General features: G+C 45.8%; 1 protein-coding gene across 1 annotated transcript in view; it reads left to right on the forward strand.

The window, feature by feature from the left end:
• stk17a (serine/threonine kinase 17a) overlaps nucleotides 1–14,598 on the forward strand; it is a 45,799-nt gene extending 31,201 nt beyond the window's left edge. Inside the window, exons 3-7 of the mRNA XM_080417873.1 lie at nucleotides 11,312–11,462; nucleotides 11,669–11,795; nucleotides 12,450–12,498; nucleotides 13,039–13,218; nucleotides 14,129–14,598. Coding sequence (XP_080273999.1) covers nucleotides 11,312–11,462; nucleotides 11,669–11,795; nucleotides 12,450–12,498; nucleotides 13,039–13,218; nucleotides 14,129–14,486 — 865 coding nt within the window. The 3' untranslated portion in view covers nucleotides 14,487–14,598. The remainder of the gene's footprint in view (nucleotides 1–11,311; nucleotides 11,463–11,668; nucleotides 11,796–12,449; nucleotides 12,499–13,038; nucleotides 13,219–14,128) is intronic.
• Nucleotides 14,599–15,184: the final 586 nt, after the last annotated feature.

Consider the following 15,184-nt stretch of genomic DNA (forward strand, 5'->3'; position numbering starts at 1 on the left):
AGAGAGAGAGAGAGAGAGAGAGAGAGAGAGAGAGAGAGAGAGAGAGAGAGAGAGAGAGAGAGAGAGAGAGAGAGAGAGAGAGAGAGAGAGAGAGAGAGAGAGAGAGAGGAGAGAGAGAGAGAGAGAGAGAGAGAGAGAGAGAGAGAGAGAGAGAGAGGACGAGAGAGAGAGAGAGAGAGAGTCATGACAGACTGACTCTGTTGTCCTTTATTGTGACAGCTGAGGGATATTTTTGGGGCAGTGGGGCAAACGGAGGGGAGGATGGAGGGATGAGGAGGAGGAGGGGTGTGGACGGATAGGGGGTTAGAACGACATTAATGGAGCACCATTGATTCCAGGATGTAGAGAGAGAGAGAACGACGGGATGGGGAGGGAGGGGGCTGTTTATGTTTTTGATTTAGCCAAGCCAAAATGATACAAAGATGGCGAATGGAGAGAGAGAGAGGGGGGGGGGGGGGCTCATGGGTAAAGTGCAGAGAGGAGGAGGAGGAGGAGGAGGAGGGAGGAAGCGGTGCGTTGAAGCATTGGTTCTCAAAGTGGGGTCTGGGGACCCCCAGGGGTCCCTGAGGGAGTTCCACGGGTTCCCCAGCTAAATGATGGATAGTTAGGGACCAGATGGATCCTTATGGGTCTGTAACTCTGAGGGTTAGGGTCCATTTGGTTTCATTTGTACACTCTCAGAGTTAAATTAACATTAATTTTACGATATAAATTGGGGTCCCATAGATAGAAATGCCATTAAATGGGGGTCCGTACTCCGTAGCCTATAATGCATGTCAAACTGCGGGTCCTTGAAATTAAAATGGTTGAGAATCACTGCTAGAGCCGTAAAAATCTTATGCCTGCCTGGCATATCTTTTCAAATGGGGGGTCCGCGGGATAATTGTGTCAAGTTGGGGGTCCTTGACATGAAAAAGTTTGAGAACCACTGCGTTAAAGGGGAAAAAAATTAAAGAGGCAAGCACAGTTACACAGGAAGAGGAATGGAGAGAGAGAGAAGTAAGTGAGGGGAAAACATGAAAAAAAGATGGTAAGAGAGAGACGGAGACAGAGAGAGACAGGGAGAGAATGAATGAGGGCACCATGGCCCCATTAGTGGGTGGCCTCCAGCTGAGTTCATTATGTCAACCCAGCCGCGTTCTCGCACGTGACTGGCCAGAAACATGGCTACCAGCCTAGAGAGAAAGGGGGCTGGGAGGGGGGAGGTAATTTCCAGTGTGGGGGATAGCCCCTGTCGCCTGATGTACACACTATGTGTGTGTGTGTGTGTGTGTGTGAGAGAGTGTAGTAGCCTACATCCGTAGTATACACACAGACACACACACACACACACACACACACACACACACACACACACACACACACACACACACACACACACACACACACACACACACACACACACACACACACACACACACACACACACACACACACATTGAAATCCATTTTGTTTTTAAGGGCGGCCTGTAGCTGTTAATTGCATACGCACAGTGTTTATTGACATGCACATTCATTTAGAGCGATGATGAGGCCCAGCAGTCATATGACAGTAATTCACACTGCCTGCCCTCTGCCCAATGGAGTATAATTCTCCATGGCCATGGCACAGTATAAAACAAGAATAGAAAACAATTAAAATGCCTTTGAATATCGTCGCTGTCGGGTGGAAACCTCGTATCTCCAAGCCTCTTTCTTTTCAGGAAATGGTGTGTGCAAGTGTGCATGCCATGCACGGGTTGACAGTGAATGTAGGTCACGAGTCGGCTGATCAAAGCTCCATCGATGGATTCCCACACACTGGTGTGGCATTGATTTCATTAATTACATTAGCAGGACAGCAACCAAACTCTGGGCTTCTCCCCACGTGTGACCTCCGTGCCCCTCGGCAGCCTTCATACCCACACTGGCATCTTTCCAGGGCGACACATACATACATACATATGTTACAGGGTGAATGGAGAACCAGGTAGATTGAAGAAGGCGCGTTCGTTTTTACCACCCACCCAGCAATTCTGTAGAAGCAACACTAGAGGGAGCCACAAGCCAGGCTTGTGCACAAACATATATGGCTGCGACCACACACACACAGTCACACACACAGTCACACACACACACACACACACACACACACACACACACACACACACACACACACACACACACACACACACAAGCGCACGCGCTCATGCTTTTTTTGGTTTATTGAAAGCAGGACTGTTAAGATACTTTTATTGTGTTCTGGCTTTTGTTTTACTTTCTCCCTGACACACACACACACACACACACACACACACACACACACACACACACACACACACACACACACACACACACACACACACACACACACAGTGATCCATGAAAAGAACTATTCTGTCCCTATCGGTTTACAACTCAAACGGCGCTGAGTCGACTAGTAGAGCATCGGCCGGTCAGCGCGGGCACTCGCGCCTGGAGGCGCGAGGGCGCGCTTCCTCGGCCTCAAGCTCCACTAAGTCGGCGCGCCTCCGTCGTGGACAAGCGTGTGCACGCGTGTTCAGCGTTCCCCTAGCGTAGCTTCCTGGTTGCTATGTGGGGGGGAACAACAAAAGACAGGTCCGCGTCGGCACATCAAAGCCCCGCCTCTCCGCGTTCTCCTTCTCCTCCTCCTCGGAGGAGAAGGAGGACGGTTTATTTCGCGAGGAGGAGCTCCTCCTCGCGAAATAAACCGTCCTCCTTCCCCGAGGAGAAGGAGGACGGTTTATTTCGCGAGGAGCTCCTCCTCGCGAGCCTCACGTAATAAACCCCCGCCTCGCAGCGCCGCGTCCTCCTTCTCCTCCTCCTCCTCGCGAGCCTCGCTAATAAACCCTATCTCGAAAAGCCCCGCCTCGCCCCGAAGCCCCGTGCCTAAAAACAAGCGCTCTGTCTTCAATCTACCTGGTTCTCCATTCACCCTGTGACACATACACCAGTTCATGTGAAGGACCACCCAAAATGAATATGTATTTGGCTACAGACCCCCCAATCTCAAAAATATTTTGTGCAAGGGACTTCGTTCAGAAGCAAAGATTTGAGTTAAAAAAGTTTGTTTAAAAAAAAATATATATATAATATATTCAAAGATTTGCCCACATTTTCACGATTTTTCAATAGCAGATCTAAAAGCTCATAGCGGCGGCATGAAAAACTGCTGTTTTTGAATAGCTAAAGACCCCCAAAGACCCCTGGGGGTCCCCGGACTCCACTTTGAGAACCACTGACATACACTATGCAGGAAAACAGAGCAATATTGTTGTTGTTTTTTTTGTTTTGTAGGTTAATCAAATAATTGAGAAGCAGGTTTTTTTCTTTTTTATGTATCAACAAATGGTAAAAAATAAATCCAAATTCAATCGATTAATGTGAGTAACCACTTCACTCTGTATTTTTCTTTTTACTATTTGAAAAAAATAAATGTGTTAATCGTAATCGAGTGAAGTAATTGTGATTCTGATTTGAAGTCGGGTCTCTTCTCTACATGTAAAGTGTCTTGAGACAACTTGTTGTGATTTGACACTTTAATACATTTGAATTGAATTGAATTGAAGTCACATCGCTCAGCCCCAATACATTGTCTTGTGGCTGTTCGTTCGTTCACTGGGCTGTTGGTTGGAAGGTTTGCTTAGTTTATATTAGTGGAGTTCTTAGTTGTAATGAATCAGTCAACTAATTTCCTTCCTATACTTCTATTTTTGGCTAAAGTTCTCCTCCGAATAGGGATGCTAGGGTTCAAGTGGTTAATGAAAAAATATAATATCCTATCACACAAATACTTTGCGGCCCCCCGGCAGTAACTCTGAGGACTCCCTAGGGGTCCCAGACCCCCTGTTGAAGACCCCTGCGCTAGGGTTCATGTGGTTATAAGCTGACGTGGTGGTGGGCTGCTGTACAATGTTGTTGTTGTTGCTGCGGTGGTGGTGGTCTGTACTACGGACTGACTCCTGAACAACACGTAAAGTAGATCTACTGCCGTCTGAGCCTCGCAGGAATTAATATGTCGCATACCAACGCCAGATTTATACAGCATGTGCAGGAAGCAGCAGTGTGTGTGTGTGTGTGTGTGTGTGTGTGTGTGTGTGTGTGTGTGTGTGTGTGTGTGTGTGTGTGTGTGTGTGTGTGTGTGTGTGTGTGTGTGTGTGTGTGTGTGTGTGTGTGTGTGTTTACATTCAGGAGGGGCCGGTGCCCAGACATTGTGTCATGTAAACCACTCTGACCTAGTTGGACACATTGTCATGAGACCTGGGCCTCTCTCTCTCTCTCTCTCTCTCTCTCTCTCTCTCTCTCTCTCTCTCTCTCTCTCTCTCTCTCTCTCTCTCTCTCTCTCATTCTTGCACTCCATCAAAGATTCAGCAATAGAGCATCAATGAGTGTGTGTGTGTGTGTGTGTGTGTGTGTGTGTGTGTGTGTGTGTGTGTGTGTGTGTGTGTGTGTGTGTGTGTGTGTGTGTGTGTGTGTGTGTGTGTGTGTGTGTGTGTGTGTGTGTGTGTGTGTGTGTGTGTGTGTGTGAGTGAGTGAGTGAGTTTTTTCATTGTCTCATCAGTGTCATACACCCCTAGTATGTTCAAGTTGACGGTTCACTACCTTCCTGATATTAGACTGATGTTGATCTATAAAGCTTTGAATGGTTTAGGATCCATTTCTGATCTTGTGCGATATCATGAACCATCCAGATATCTCGGGTCATCTGGGAAAAGGTCTGCTTTCTGTCCCTAAAACCACAAATAAAGGTGGGGAAGCAGCATAAAGTCTTTATGCACCACATTATCTGGAACAAACTCCCAGAAAACTGCAGGTCTGCTGCCGCTCTTATTTCTTTTAGAACACAACTAAAGACCTTTGTGTTTGCTGCTGCCTTTGATTGAGTTACTTTTCTTTTTTCTTTGAGTTACTTTTCTTTTTTCTTTTTCTGTCTCTTCTGCACTGTAACTGTATCTGCTATTTTTTTTCTCACTTATTTTTGTTTTATGCATCCTAATGTCATTTTATAATTGTATAATTGTGTTTCCTTTGCTTGATGTTCTGTGTAAAGCACATTGCATTGCCTTTTTGTTGAAATGTGCTATACAAATAAAATTGCTTGGCCCTTGCCTTGCCTAGGCAATTTTGACATTGATTACAACCTTGACCTTTGACCTTTAATCCAAACCTAACTCATCTCCCCTGGACAGCTTACTGATTTGTTTTCATCCATTCCTGAGTTATTTTGTTCACAGACAGACAGACAGACAGACAGACAGACAGACAGACAGACAGACAGACAGACAGACAGACAGACAGACAGACAGACAGACAGACAGACAGACAGACAGACAGACAGACAGACAGACAGACAGACAGACACACACACACACACACACACACACACACAGAGACAGGGCAGGGTTCACTTATTACATTAAATTAGATTAGATTGAATTAGAATTAAATTAGAATTAAATTAACACTCAAGACTGTGTAATAAGCAACAAAACACCAGGGCAGTGTATATAGACATTTGAAACACTCGAGGAAGAGGCCCAGCGAGAGGAAGCACAATTTCTTTCATAAATGAATTAATTCATCAGCCAGTGATATCGTGATAAGTCTTACCCAGCTGGATTGTATTGAACGTGGCCGCAAAAGCATTTAATATTGGATACAGTAGCCGACTACGCATAAATAAATGTTACTAAAAATTACAAAAAAGATGCAGGATTTAATTTATAATGCTGTGCACTCATGCTGTACTGGTATTTCTCCAGCTCCAGCAGGCTAACACGGAGAGAATGCCCCATCAATGCACGGCTTCAGAGGCCGAAATGAAGCGCTTTCAGTGTTGGAAGAAGTACTCTAATGTTTTACTTAAGTAAAAGTATTAATACCACAATGTAGAAATACTCTTTTACAAGTACGGTATTCAAATGCACTTGAGTAAAAGTACAAAAGTATTGGCATCAAAATATACTTAAAGTACAAAGAGTACAAGTACTTATTACGCAGAATGTCAAAATTCACACCTTTTCTAAATGTATAGAAATCTACAAGTATCTACACGTTATGAATTTGTAGATTCAAATAGCCGAGGTATATAAAGTGCTGAGTGGTTAATGTATGTTTTGTAATCTAAAGTAAAAATACCTCAAAATTGTACTAGCTAAGAGGGCTAAAAGTTGTATGTTTTAATTTATACACATTAATTTTGGTCATTAAAAGCTGCATTCTACTTGTACGAACGAACACGTATGCGTGTCAGGAGGGTTGGTCCTGAAAAGCAGGGGGGGAAAGTATAAGGAGCCAAGTGCATATTTTCCCAACGTACAGTCATGTCAGTGTGCGTGTAAGTGTGAAGGTATGGTAGAATGGTGGTTTGGCAAGAGACCTCACCTCACTAGACCCGGTCTGCATTAGTCATTGACATACATTAGAACATTGGTTCTCAAAGTGGGGTCCGGGGACCCCAGGGGTCCTTGGGGGGGTACCAGGGGGTCCCCAGCAAAATGTGTTAATATAGTGTCACAATCATTTGAACCACTTTAATCATATGTTATATTTCGGCTATTCAAAAATAGCAGATATACAAGTTCATAGCGCGTCACTTCATGCCGTGCTATGAGCTTGTAGATCTGCTATTTTTGAAGAATCTTGAAAATGTGTGCAAATCTTTGAATATTCATTTTTAAAAGTGAATTTCTTTTGAACACAAATCTTTGTTTCTGGGGGTCCCTGGCACAAAACCTTTTTCAGATGGGGGTCTGCGGCCAAATACAGACCAAACTGGGGGTCCTTGACTTGAAAAAGTTTGTAAACCACTGCATTAGAAACCCAGTTAACTCTCTTCTGACATCTTCTGGCCACTGTGAGTTACTGCGGGCATGTTCAAACAGGAGGAATTTCAGTTGGCGGTTGCTCTGTGTGTCTATGGGTTTACACACAGTATCACAAAAGAAGAAACAGTGTCAGTACTAAACAGAAAACAAAACAACATAATATGAAGTTTGGGACACCCTGACAGCTGCTCATTTAACATGTCAACCAGACAACAACCACATATCACAGCTTTCCAGATATTTTTATGCTTAATTTATGCTCCATTGTACGACAGTGTCACATGCTGAAAATAGCAGATCTACAAGCTTACAGCGTGTTGCATCCACGACAAGTTTTGAGCTTAATTGTACGTATTTTCGGCACACAACGCTGCATAATGACGGAACAAAATTGTGAAAATTGATCGTTGCATATTTACAAGGTCTGGGAAAAAAAATGACACATGGAATAATACACAGGAATTCACATATTCTAATCTACAGGATATCTCTAGCCTGGATCCAGCCACTGAATTGCTAGCCACACCCATTTAAAAGATTTATGGGCGTTTTATCTCTCTCTGCGCCCCCACCAATCTGTAGCTGTGATGATAACATCTCTAAAACCTCTTTGTTTTGCAGGCCTGAATACTGTTAGAAAAACCTCTCTAGGGGCTGAGATGAGATGTCCAGATGAACGCCATGGCTTGTTCCTCAGCGTTAGAGATGTTGTGATATAGACCAGTACAAATGGCTCTATTTTAATTTTGCGAATACTTTCGAGATTTTCAAGTGGGCCCTGATCCAGAAAAGGTTGAGAAACACTGTTCTAGATAATGAGCTATATTACATCCCTGTCCCTTTGGGGTTTGCCACAAAAGGCTGAAATTGGGACACGTGTCATAATAGTTTGATAGAATTCTGAGTTGAAATGTGAGGTCAAACACACACGTACTGTACTGCACCATTGGAAATGACTCCACACTGTTTGTGTGTGTGTGTGTGTGTGTGTGTGTGTGTGTGTGTGTGTGTGTGTGTGTGTGTGTGTGTGTGTGTGTGTGTGTGTGTGTGTGTGTGTGTGTGTGTGTGGTGTGGGTGTGTGCGCTCAGAATCAGAATCAGTTTTATTGTCACATCACAGGTTTACAAGGTAAAAAAGTGGGTGAAATTCTTTTTTGTACATCGTTCCCATCGCAACGTTAGTTTCCATAGAAAGAAGAGGGGGGGGGGGGGAGAAGAAGATGGTGGGGGGCAGGTGGGAAGGAGATCAAAACAAGAGAGCAACAGAAGGCCAGACAAGTTATCTACATATTTACAAATTACCTGAGATAATAAAAAAAAAACTAAACAAACTAAACTAAGGTGCCTGAGCATAGCAGCAATGTATTGTATACTGTGCATGTTATACTTATACTGTGCATGATAGACAATGGACGTTAAGGTGCTTAGAGGAAAAGGAGCACAATAAAAAAAGACCCAAAAAAAGTCAGTGCGTTATACAAGGGATTAAGGTGCAAAAGGTCAGTGCGTGTCCACCTAGAGTGGACTGACCCTAGTATAATCCGCAAGTAGCTCCATGAGGGAGTGCAACAAAAAGTCATTAGTACCTGGTGTAGTCCACAGGTGTGTCCGAGGGGGGGGCTAAAGTCCAAGTCATTGTCCCTGGTATAATCCACAGGTGTGTTCAGGAAGAGCCAGAAAAGTCTGCGCCGCCTGCTGTCAGGCTGCTGAACTCATCCAGGCTTATGCCCCATTCAGCATTCTGACAGCAGCTGGATTGAAACTACACCAAAACCTGGTGGTGGAACTCTTGATACTGCGGTAGAGCCCCTTGCCCGGTCGCGGTCGTTGTAGGGGGTTGAACAGTCTGTGACTTGGGTGGTGCTTGTCCTTGATGATGCGCTTGGCTTTGACCACGCACCGCTTTTTGTACAGTTCCTGGAGCGCTGGGAGCTCGATTCCCATTATCCGCTCTGCCGATCGCACTACTCGTTGTAGGCTGATCTTTTCTCGGGCAGTGCAGTTCCCGTACCAGGCCGTGACACAGCCTGTTAGGATGCCTTCAACAGAACTGTTGTAGTATAGCCTGAGGATGCGACGTCCTACTCCGAGCTTCTTCAGGCGGCGGAGCCAGTACAGTCGCTGCTGAGCCTTTTTCCTCACGTGTGTGGAGTGCGTCTCCCATTTGAGGTCCTCCTCGATGTGTACTCCGAGGAACTTGAACTCGCTGACCCTTTCCACTGCAGCACCGTCGATGAGGATGGGCGCATGGTCTCTCCGCGGCCTCCTGAAGTCCACGATCAGTTCTTTGGTCTTGTCGACGTTAAGAGAGAGGTTGTTCTCGCGGCACCAGTGTGCCAGTGATTTGATCTCCTCTCTGTAGTCAGACTCGTCGTTGTTGACGATTCGGCCTATCACTGTCGTGTCGTCCGCGTACTTTATGATGGTGTTGGAGACATGTGTGGCTATGCAGTCATACGTGTACAGGGAGTAGAGGAGAGGGCTCAGCACGCATCCCTGGGGTGCTCCGGTGTTGAGGGTCAGGGGGTCGGATGTGATGCTGCCCATTCTCACCACCTGATGTCGGTTGGACAAGAAGTCCTGTATCCAGTCGCACATGCTTGTGTTTAGCCCTAGGTGTCTGAGCTTTTTGTCAAGTATTGCTGGGACAATGGTGTTGAATGCTGAGCTGTAGTCCACGAACAGCATACGTACATATTTGTCCTTCAGCAGCTTGTTGTCCATGTGCGAGAGGACGGTGTGGAGAGTCATGGCAATAGCGTCGTCGGTGGATCTGTTTTTGCGGTATGCATACTGCCACGGATCCAGCGAGGCAGGTAGCGTGGAGCTGATGTATTCCCTCACCAGTTTCTCGAAACACTTGCTGACGATCGGGGTGAGAGCAACAGGTCTCCAGTCGTTCAGGCATGTCACTTTGGCCTTTTTGGGAATGGGCACAATGGTTGACATTTTGAACCCTGCAGGGACCACAGCCAGGGAGAGGGAGAGGTTAAAGATGTCAGCGAAGACACCCGCCAGCTGGTCTGCACATGTCTTAAGGACCCGGCCTGGAATCCCATCAGGTCCGGCTGCCTTGTGGATGTTGACCCGTGTGAAGGCTGTACGCACTTCTCTCTCCGAGATGGTTAGAGGGTTCTTCTCTGCTGGTGCTGCTGATGGCCCCGCTTGGCTGCCGCGGTTGGAGCTGATCTCAAACCGGCCGTAGAAAGTGTTCAGTTCGTTGGGGAGGGAGGCAGGCGGGTTCACCTCGCTTCTGGTTCTTGTTTTGCAGTCTGTCAAGGTGTGTACTGCCTGCCATGTGCTCCTGATGTCGCCATTGCTGAGTTTGTCTTGCATCTTTTTTGTGTAGGCCTTTTTCGCCTTCCTGATGGCGCTGTTTAGGGCCGCGCGCGTCGTGTTGCGCGTTTCCACGTCGCCAGATTTGAAACCAGCATCCCGTTCATGCAGATGTGCACGTACTCCGCTGTCCATCCATGGTTTCTGATTGGGATAGATCCGAACTGTCTTTTTTGGGACTATGTCATCTATGCACTTGCTGATAAAGCCAGTGACTGAGTCTGAGAGTTCGTTGATGTTATTCCCAGCGGCGTTCTTAAACATCCCCCAGTCAGTCTGGTAGAAGCAGGATTGTAGCATAGCGTCTGTGTCCTCAGACCAGATTCGGATTTCCTTCTCAACGACCGGCTCCCTTTTTAGCCTCTGTTTGTAGGCAGGTAGCAGCTGGATGGCGTCGTGGTCAGAGCTTCCTAGCGGTGGGCGGCGGAGAGCTTTGTATCCATCCTTGAAGGGCGTGTAGCAGTGGTCAAGAATATTGTCACCACGGGTACTGCAGGCGACATGCTGGTGGAATTTGGGAAAGACCTTTTTTAGGTCTGTCCGGTTGAAGTCGCCTAGGCAGATGACTGCGCAGTCCGGGTGGCGATTTTCTTGTGCACTGATCGCCTGGTGTAATTCCCTCATAGCTGTGTCCTTATTAGCTCCAGGATGAATGTAAACAACGGCTACAATCACAATGCTGAAGTCGCGTGGTAGGTAGAAAGGACGGCAGGCTATGATTAAAAGTTCAAGGTCTGGTGAGCAGTGACTATCTAGGATTTTAACATCTTTGCACCAGTTGTTGTTGATCAAGGCACAAACTCCCCCCCCACGTTTCTTACCGCTCAGTACAGGGTCTCTGTCCTTCCTATACGCGGTGAAGCCAGGAGGAGTGATAGAAGAATCAGATGCTAACTCCGTTAGCCACGTCTCTGTTAGAACAACAATGGACGTGTTCCTTGTCTCACTGTTATACTTTTACGCGCGCTAGTAAGTCGTCCATAGTGGCTCGGGCGCGTGTGTGTGTTATTAGACCCTGTCTTGTTGTATCAACTTTCCATTCAGCTTTTCAAATGTGAAATGTGTCGCAACAATGATAGAAAATCAGGTAGCCATGGGAATATGGATAGTAAATAAAGGATTGTGTCTTGTGTGTGTGTTCCTCTACAGTGCAGCGGGCGGTGAGATCTACTTCCAGTGTGTGGCAGACCGAGGCGACGAGGAGGCCTTCAGTGAGAAGGAGGTGAAGAGGTTAATGAGACAGATTCTGGAGGGAGTGGACTTCCTGCACCGCAACAATGTGGTCCACCTCGACCTCAAGGTGTGTTGAGGTCACACACACACACACACACACACACACACACACACACACACACACACACACACACACACACACACACACACACACACACACACACACACACACACACACACACACAGTAATGACATTCCTGCAGCTGTGGGCAGTAATGTGTTATGTGTAATGTGTGCAAAGATTAATGATTTTTCTCCACTTGTGTGTGTCAGCCTCAGAACATTCTGCTGACCAGCGACGCTCCTGTGGGAGACATTAAGATTGTGGACTTTGGTTTGTCCAGAATGGTTAACAATCACAAAGAACTCCGAGAGATCATGGGCACCCCAGAGTATGTGGGTGAGTAACACAATTAACTCTAGTCAGTCTGTCTGTCTGTCTGTCTGTCTGTCTGTCTGTCTGTCTGTCTGTAATTAGCACCACTGGATTCCTTGGTCCTGAAAATGTAGGTTTCTCTTCCAGAATTATGACTCTTTTTTATCTGTAAGCTGAGATTTGGGAAATGTTAATAATCACCTATACCGGTGTGATAATGATCAATAAGAGGGTAGATGTGTTCATCTGGCGTTCTACAACTGTTAAAGTGATTTGACTTTAGTTGATATTGGTCACAAAATGGTGGGAAATACAATTGTAAGTTGTGTCTGTCATCCATGTAGAGGAAACATGGAGATACTGAACTTTTCCCGTGGTATTTGACTTTTCCCTGTCCACTTACAGGCGAATAGATAAAAAGAATGAGGCGTGTAGGCAGATTTTGGAGGCTGTTGGAATCCCTGATGAATCTACTCATGTAAACTGATGTAGATTCTCTATTTGAACAGTTCATCTGGTTTGAATGGTAACAGACGGACAGCAACACCCGCGGGCAACAGCTAAACAAGGCCTTGACATTGTCATAATAACCTAGAGCCCTGTTGTTAGCTGCACTAAAAACTATCTTAGGTTACAGTATGTGTTTGACGTGTTGTTTTCTTTTTCTATTTTTCACAGCTCCAGAAATCCTGAATTATGAACCCATCAGCACAGCAACAGATATGTGGTAAGGCTGGTTTCACCACTAAACATGACTGTTCAAATCAGTCAAACGGAACTAAAACGCTAGAATTCGGCTGAAGATGAGTCGAATGGCATGAAATAAAGTCTTGGCTTTCATTGTGTGTTAATATCGTCAGCCTGTATGGACAAGAAATGTCATTTTGAATCTTGTAAATGTAGGGTAGCATGAAAGTGTTCAGAAATGTGTTCAATGACAAATTATTTGGACTACTACTTGAGTTGTGCAAGTAAAATATTATTCAATTCAACATTCAATGAAACATTGGCCAAATTGTCAAATATTATTAGAGGAAAAATAGACGATCTACAAGCACACTGCGAGGCGTTGTGTGCTTGTAGATATTTATCTGTTGTACCGAGTCAAACTAAATGTTATGCCTCAACTCCTACAATTCCAGGTGCTGGTCAGGGTGCGGGTCCACAGGTCAAATATGATTCTTTTGGGGGCCACGGCCTGGAAAGGTGGAGAACCACTGGTCTAAAGTGACTAAAAGTGTCTGTCTCCTCTGTTGCGTGTTTACAGGAGCATCGGGGTGTTGGCCTACGTCATGCTGACGGGCATCTCTCCGTTCCTGGGCGAGGACAAGCAGGAGACCTTCCTCAACATCTCCCAGCTCAACGTCAGCTACACAGACGAAGAGCTGCAGCACCTGGACAGGCCTGCTCTGTCCTTCATGCAAGCTCTGCTCCGAAAGAAGCCACAGTGAGTTCCACATTCTTTTCTTTTCTGTCCTTGTCAGCTAAATATGATTAACATCTAATAAACTACAGCAGTGGCTCTCAAACTTTTTTTGTGCCAAGGACCCCTAAAATTGTATATCTAGCTGCGGACCCCCATCTGAGAACGTTTTGTGCCAGGGACCCCCAGAAGAGAAAACTTTTTTTTAAATATATTTTTCAAATATTTTCAAAAATAACAGGTGTACAAACTTGCAGCGCAGCACGAAGTGACGCGCTGTGAGCTTGTAGATCTGCTATTTTTAAATAGCCAACATATAAATGGATAAAGTGGTTAAAAGGATTATAAAGGACCCCTTTGAGAACCACTGATCTAACAGTACTTCATCATCCCAGTTCGACGAGGAAAACTATATTCACACCGTTGAAAAGCTGAGGCCTAATTACTGAAATACTGAGTTTGGTCAATAGTAAACAAGTGTACGGAATATTGTTTTTGTGCTCTCTATCCAGTGACATATTTAAACACGCACATTTAAAAAAAATGCTTTTCCATTCTTAAATAAATGGAAAGATTGTATGTATCTCTAGCTGCACAACGTTGCCGATCTACAAGCGAACGTGGCGTGTTGTGAGCTTGTAGCTCAGCTATTTTCACCAAATGTTTGCCCCAGAATAGGGACGATATATTTCATGCATATTTAATCCATTAAAACTGGGAAAGCATCTGTGTCATCTTAGATTTTTGCATTGGCTATTCAAAAATAACTGATTTACAAGCTCACAGCGCATCACTTTGTGCTGCGCTGCAAGCTTGTACATCTGCTATTTTTGAAACATTTTCGAAAACTCTTGAAAGTGTGAGAACTACTGATTTAGCAGGCATTTGAGACATTTCTCACACTCCGTCTCTCTCTGTCTCTTCTCCCCACCAGGGAGAGGGCCACGGCAGAGCAGTGTCTCCATCACCCCTGGCTCCAGACGCAGGACGGCCAACCCGCCGCGGAGCTCCAAGAAGCATCCGCTTCCAGCATCACCCACAACAGCCTGGAGTCTCCAGCCAAGGAGGAGGAAGAGGAAGCAGCAGAAGAAGCAGAAGAAGAAGAGGCGCACGAGGAGCTGATGGTCATGGCCGCCTACACGCTGGGGCAGTGCCGTCACACCTCCTCCGAGAAGGAGGTCCTGGCCGCCGCGGTGGCCGCCGCCGGCCAGCAGAAAGCCATCTCCAAGCGCTTCAAGTTCGAGGAGCCCTTCGGCGGCCTGCAGGAGATCCCCGGGGAGTTCATCTGCTGACCTCGCCCTTGACCCCCACTGACAGCCCCGCCGTCCAATAGGGGGGAAAGCGTGAAGCTGGACCCCACCTGCAAATCAACTCCTCACTTTTTAGATGTGTTTTAAAGGGAAAGTTCACCCAAATAAAATCTTTTTTTCCTATCGAGACTTGAATTCATGGATTTTTTTTGTTTTTTGTCGCATTCCTAAGGCAATAATTTGATGACCAGCGGACCGGGTAGGCAGCGGTTCCGGTAGGAGACACAAATGAGACTCTTTGTGTCTCCTACCGGAACCGCATCATCAAATTATTGGCTTAGGAATGCGACAAAAAACTTCAAAAAATCCATGAAATAAAGTCTCCATGGGGTGACTAATCGATAGGAAAAAAAGTCATTTTGGGGGTGAACTATCCCTTTAACCACATGAAACCTACAGCGTCACCTATTCTGGGGTGAACGTTCTTGCGAAAATTGCCGTTCGATAAGCCCACAACGCGTTGCAACGCAACGCGTTGTGAGCTTATCGATCGGCTATTTTCTGGCTAAGCTTTCCCCACAATAGGGATGCCGTGGTTTAAGTGGTTATGTGGTTAAATGTGTGATGGAGTTACTTAAGTTAAAGGAGTCATTCTTGGACTCTAATGCTGACATCTTTCAGCCTGCTATACAGACTACAGCTACAGACTCTTTATGCACTCGTCTCCATTTTTGCAACTA

The sequence above is a fragment of the Gymnoscopelus braueri genome, assembly GCF_963280865.1.
Source record: "Gymnoscopelus braueri genome assembly, chromosome: 21".
NCBI classification, from domain to species: Eukaryota; Metazoa; Chordata; class Actinopteri; order Myctophiformes; family Myctophidae; genus Gymnoscopelus; species Gymnoscopelus braueri.